The 6573-nt window shown below is 28.5% G+C and overlaps 1 protein-coding gene across 1 annotated transcript in view; it reads left to right on the top strand.

Moving 5' to 3' along the window:
• Positions 1–4046: 4046 nt before the first annotated feature.
• The window catches only part of LOC100166235 (maltase 1), a 10665-nt gene continuing 8138 nt past the window's right edge, over positions 4047–6573 (top strand). Inside the window, exons 1-3 of the mRNA XM_001949569.4 lie at positions 4047–4298; positions 4361–4540; positions 4650–4825. Coding sequence (XP_001949604.2) covers positions 4136–4298; positions 4361–4540; positions 4650–4825 — 519 coding nt within the window. The 5' untranslated portion in view covers positions 4047–4135. The remainder of the gene's footprint in view (positions 4299–4360; positions 4541–4649; positions 4826–6573) is intronic.

Raw genomic sequence — 6573 nt, 5'->3', positions numbered from 1 at the left:
CAGGAATTCAGTTTTGGCTCGTGAAAATTGAATATTTTTTTTCTCTTATATTATTATTATTGGTTACAGAAATTAATTATTAAAGTCTTTTATAATATAATCTTTATAATATTAAATATAGTATATGAAAATGAATGTATGTTGTTCCATATAATCATATATTAATATATATACCTACTCAAAAACTACTCAACTAGTTTTGACGAAAATCACTAAGATTGTTCTTAGTTATTTCATTGATATGTAAAAAGTAGTATTTTAAAGAGGTGCTCAAACAGACATCTTGAGGTTCACGATGGAAATTGGAAGTTGTATTTTTATTTATTTTATAAATAGTTGCCATTGATTACAGTCTACAGTAGAAATTAATATTAATTATTTATTATTGGATTCTATTGGTTATTTGGGGAGATCAGGTTTATTCAAATTACTGGTATTGTTCGTAGATATATCAAAACAAATTAGATAGTAGTTTGAAGCACGTGGTTAGGTACGATTTACAGATTACTGACTCGTCATTTATGTCCTTTTTATTTATGTATTAATAAAAATATAACCGTGATTATCCTAAGAAAGTAAAAGAGGAATGTTCCGACAAGGTATCATTTACCGAGAAAAACGGAATAGATGTCCATCGTCGAAAATAACCAAGGTGTAATCACGTGTTTACTAACATACCTTTGATTACAGTTTTTTTATTTTTTTTTTTACTTGAACCTACGCCTAACCTACCAAGACACAGTTTGTGTTGCCATTAATAGTCAAAACTTCAACATTTAAGCTATATGTGTCTACTGAGCGACGTAAACGGATATATTCGATATACATCGATGTAATCGTATATAATTTCATGTATATACACACTGTTTAAACTTTAATTGGAGTTTATTCAATGATCTGACCGTTATTATTATTATTACATTATTATAATGTATGTTTGTATAAATACATTTATTTAAATCAAACCACAAAATTGTGTTTACGTCAAGCAATATGTCTACAATAATATAATGCAATAAACAAAACAAAACAAAACAAAAAAAAAAAGTACATATCAATTGTGCACTTATGCGTTGGAACGTTGACCGACTGACATAGACATTTCGTGATCGCGAATTTTTTCAGTGTACAAACTGAATTTGCGCACAAACCGCAAATCCCCGGGTTTCAAAAGAAATAAACTTAACAAAAAGAGCACAAATGGAAATTGAAAAGACGAAACGAATCGAGAAAGACGAAAAAAGCAATAATAACGACCGACGCTGGTTGCGACGCCATGAACCGATACGCGTACAAACAAACGAATTATATGTGAATAGATCAGGAGTGACGGGGATGAGAAAATGTCGAAAAACCGAAAAATGGAATAAAAAACGTAACATTTTTCGAAAAACGTTTTATTTCCGAAAAATTTGAAAACCAACCGACCGCCGCGGCGGCGAAGGTACGCGCCAAGGAATCGAAGGGAACGGGTCGGGCGGACTGTAAAAACGGAGCGGTGTTAAATTTTTTACGCCACGGTTTCACTTAGCCGTCGTTTTCCGTTCCACTGGTGGCTTGCAGACAGCTGTTCTTCATTCTTCATTTTATAGTATTAGAAGTATTAGATTCTGAGCGGAGCAAGGAAGCTCGTGGTTTTACAATGGCGTTTATTTTTTTTTTTTTTTTATCCTGCATACAAAATTTCTACCAGAAGAAGTGCTTCGGTTTCAACATATGTACTTCATCTTTTAGAAAATTAGGTCAAGATAGTACTTAAGAGAAGCAATTTTTCGAGTTTCTCTATAGTTTTTTAATGCCAATGGAAAAACCACCGACAAATTACGAAAAACCGCTAAAAATGGGTCTTTAATTCTAACGCTTTGCTTATCACCATAGAAACAAATAACAATATAAAATATCCTGACTGACAAACCGTCTCCGCTCAGAATCGTTTTTCTGGCACAATGATGTTATATCATTGAATTAAAATTTAACACCATCCATTACAGTGACCCACGTGTTACCTACTGTACAGCAGAGCAACACCAACTTACCAGCCTTTTTTTTTGGTACCTATACAATAAATTATCATTGAATTTAAATTCAACACATTCATTACACTGACATAGTTAATGATGAGGTATTATCACGAAAATTATGGTGTTATAGATATAATATGTATATAATAAGTATTAAGTATATAAAGTTAAATTAATACAATATAGACAAGTTTTACTCAAAACCAGTGCATGAAAAAATTAATTTTGTTTTTTGTGCAACTCACAAACGAATAAATACTTATTCGGTACTTTTTTTACCAGATGTTTTTATTAGGATTTTCTGTAAATTTAAAAATATTTCTAAACATTCTGAGCCAAATATAGACATAAGACATTTTCGATATTTATTAGTGTTTATCACACACCCAATTCTAATGTCATTGTACAACATAAATGGTAAATTTAATTTTAAATATACACATTTTTTACATACCTAATCTTAATACTCTATAATAATTATTAGTATTTTACATTGCATGTTATTATATTTATAATATTATATTATTATACACAATTTAGTGGCGTGTAATATAGCGTAAAAGTGTTGCTCAAACAACACCTTAGATATGGGTGGGTGGATACTGATAGAAGGGAAATAGTACTTTTTATCGGTAGGTTTATATAATAATATTATGAGTTGTAGGTCATTGAAAATGATTTAAGTAAAACCAAATTTTTTATTCACGCCACTGTTACAGATATAATATTACACATTTAATACACTCGCTTAAATGTTACGTATATAATTATTATATAACTTTATAAATGTTTGATACCCGGCGGATTATTACCAATGGTGTAGGTACTGTGTATACGTTTTAACCCAATAAGTACAACGTATCGCAAAACGATATTACTTTAGCAGTGGTGAAGTTGTTACACATAAAATATAGTCATAAACTCATAATAATCACGAGTGTACAGCAATAATGTAGATTATATTATTACTTTATGGCTGTGGTCTTGTGGATTGATCAACCCACGTAATTCATAAATATTTTCCTATTATATAGGTAATCGAAAAATATGTACTTAAAAATAAAAATAATAATATGTATTAAATGTCTGAACTGTAAACGCACGCTTTACGCCACTGGGTCGTTATATAATAATGTACTTACCTATTTGTGTTTATTGCTTTTATCATAATTCATAACATTATTATGTGATTTAGTCCCTAAATAAATATATTATCCTTTTTTTTTATCAAACGCATAGAATTTTATTTATATAAATTATAAACATTTTTAAGGCAATATAGTTATTGGCAGGGCTTAAAACCATTTTCAAAAACGAAACCGAAAAAAATTGGATACCGGTATTAAATTCAAAATCGAAACCGTAAAAAATTGGAAACCGGTATTAAATTCAAAACCGAAATCTTAAATATATCATCTTTTTTTTTTATCAAACAAATACAATTTGTTTATAAAAATTAACAATATTTTTCAGAAAAAGTATACAGTTCCCTCAAAAAAAAAAAATTACTTAAACAATTATTAATTTATATAAATTGTTATGTTTAATTAATTATTTCGTGGAACTCTCTTGTAACAGGTACTAAAATAAAGATGGAGACAAATATAATATTAATTTTTTTTCAAAGGAACTTACTAAACCAAATACAAATAACCATTGTACTTAAGTATTGTAACTATAGTCTAGTATCATAAATTACCTATGTATTATAAGACATTTATAACTTAATTAATATTCAATAAAATCAAAATAAAAACAAATTTTAACAACACAAGTTCTTAATAAAATAAAATAATTGATTATTAGGTTGGTGTACCTATAATAAATAGATAGCAATTATTAAGCATTATAAAAACTGCCCCGAATGTATGTATTCACTTTTAATCTAATTTTATATTATGTTTAAGTTAGTATATATTTATATGGGTTAGATTTATAACTTAGATAAGTAGAATAAATATGTATTATCTACTTAAAACAAGTCTTGAACACTGCCTACCCATATAAATATGAGTAGTTGTAATGATTAAATCATTATGAAGTAGACTTTTCCACCAGCCATATAAGTATAAATTACTGTATTGTTTTTAGATGGTATAATACCTGATAAAATAATGCGTTGGGTTTTTTTGTTAATTACTAGCATACAATTAATAAATTGTAAAGTAATACTACGACCAACTGTTGAATTAGATTGGTGGCAAAATGCTATAATTTACGAAATATTCCCGTTGTCATTCAAAGATTCAGATGGTGATGGATCAGGCGATTTTAAAGGTACTTTTTATTAATCGATATTTATTTTAATTTTGTTAAAAAAAATCGTTTTCCACTAACAGGCATAACTCAAAAATTGGATTATCTCGTCGATATAGGAGTAACCGCTATTTGGCTGACTCCATTTTTCGAATCACCTTTAGAATCTGGTGGTTACGACATAACCAATTATCTAGATGTACAAAATGTTTTTGGTACAATTGATGATTTAAAAGATCTTTTAAACGCTGCACATTCAAAAAGTATGTGAATAATATGTTTTATATAACAATATATTATTGAACTAAACTCAAAGCATTATACTTATTACTTAGTTATATTTAAATGTAACACAAAATAATAATGTTATAGATTTAAAAGTTATCATGGACTTTGTTCCTAATCATAGCAGTGATAAACACATTTGGTTTAAAAGGTCTGTCAATAATGAAACTCCTTATGCAGATTACTATATTTGGAAAGATGCAATAAATCAAGAAGAAGTGATAAAAAATAACAATATAACTCCCATCGTGCCAAATAACTGGGTAATGTTTAAAATGTAATTGGATTAGGATAAAATCTTATTATACTATATTAAACTTACGTTAGAGACATAATATTCAGAATATTCTCTCCCGGAGCTTACTTTTTTATTACTCAACTAGCACTTGTAAATGTAGAATTTTGATAGTTAAAATTAAATGTTAACGTAATAATTCACGCCCCCGAAAGAATAGTGACACAACTCAAAAAATACGTTTTTCAAGTTATTACCATCAAAATTTGCAGAATTTCATCCTTTATATTTTAGTATGCTTGACATTTTTGATTTATATAATATTAAAGACAGTTCAAATGTCTTTATTTTTGATCTAAATAAAATATAGCTTATTAGTTTCCAGCTGGAATACCGATACTTCTTAGATGTGACTTTATTCTGGCCTGACTAATGTTGTTACACAATATTTTTCTACCCGGAATACAGTCATATCTCAAAAGTAACAGTTTCACATGGAGAATAATAATTAATAGTTTATAGTTTTATCAATATTATAATATGTGGTATTAATAAATATTATCTCAAAAGTACTACCCAGTATTTTTTTTGAGGTAAAGTAGGTACCCAAAATGTTTCAAGTAGTTAAAACATGTAATAATAACAAATATTTACATATCTATTATTTTGTTTTATGAGTTATTGATTTTAAATGTTATAAGACAAGTTATATATTTGAATGTTATAAATTAAATTATTATAACAAATTTTATTTAATTTTATGTGGCGTAAATCTAAAAATATTTTTTTTCCAAGCAGAAATAATGACACAAGTCAAACTGAAACCGGATTTACAATAAAACAAAGGTGAAATGGTACTTAAATTGTTATTTTATGCATATACAAGTAAACTATACAATATTAAGAATGATATAAGATTGAAAAAAGATAAATAAATTAAAAATCCTATTTATAATGACTAAATAATGACATAATGAAACATTAAAAGTCGATTTCCCAACATTTTGATATTTTGATTTGTGTCACCATTCTTTCAGAGGTGTGGGATCATCTAGTTAAATAATAATAATATAATATATTAACAGTTCTAAAGTCACTATTCTTTGAAATAACGACAAAATATCAGGTACGTTACCCATGCACCCCAGAGTAAAAATTTCCCACGAAAAATGACACCTGTACTATACTCTATACTCTATACCCTAAACTCTATTCGGAATGAGATCGTACCTTGGCGGCGACCAGTTTTCGTCGGGCGGCGGTCAGACATATGGGAAGACGCTTCCCCCCACCTAGAAAGCTTATGGGGCTAGCGCTGCAGAACGAACCCACGCCCATGCGCAGAAGTTGGCCGCCGAGGTACGATCTCATTCCGAATAGAGTATATAATATAGTAACCACATATTTGTAATTCGTAACTTTTTTTTCTTATTTTTCCTGATTACTTATTTATCTATACATATGAATGTTTGGTTAATTTTTATTTATCAGATTTTAGTACGGTTAGGTTAGGTTAGGATTTTATGTTAATTGATAATTTTTTCCGGACCATGAAAAACCACTGAATTGTATCCTATCATCTTTAGGTTGAATAAAATTAAGTAAAAACGTCAAACTTGGTATAACTTTGATACTTAAGAGTAAAATTATACACTGACGTAGGCACCTCGCGGGATCCTGATATATACTGCTCGCTTAATTACAAGTGAATCTCACTGTAAACGCCAATATTTCGATGGCTGTAGATTAAAATATAATATAATTTACACTTGGGCG

This window comes from Acyrthosiphon pisum, chromosome A3, assembly GCF_005508785.2.
Source record: "Acyrthosiphon pisum isolate AL4f chromosome A3, pea_aphid_22Mar2018_4r6ur, whole genome shotgun sequence".
Lineage (NCBI taxonomy): Eukaryota > Metazoa > Arthropoda > Insecta > Hemiptera > Aphididae > Acyrthosiphon > Acyrthosiphon pisum.
The sequence above is the reverse complement of the archived record's forward strand: the minus strand, read 5'-3'. Positions and strand labels throughout refer to the sequence as shown.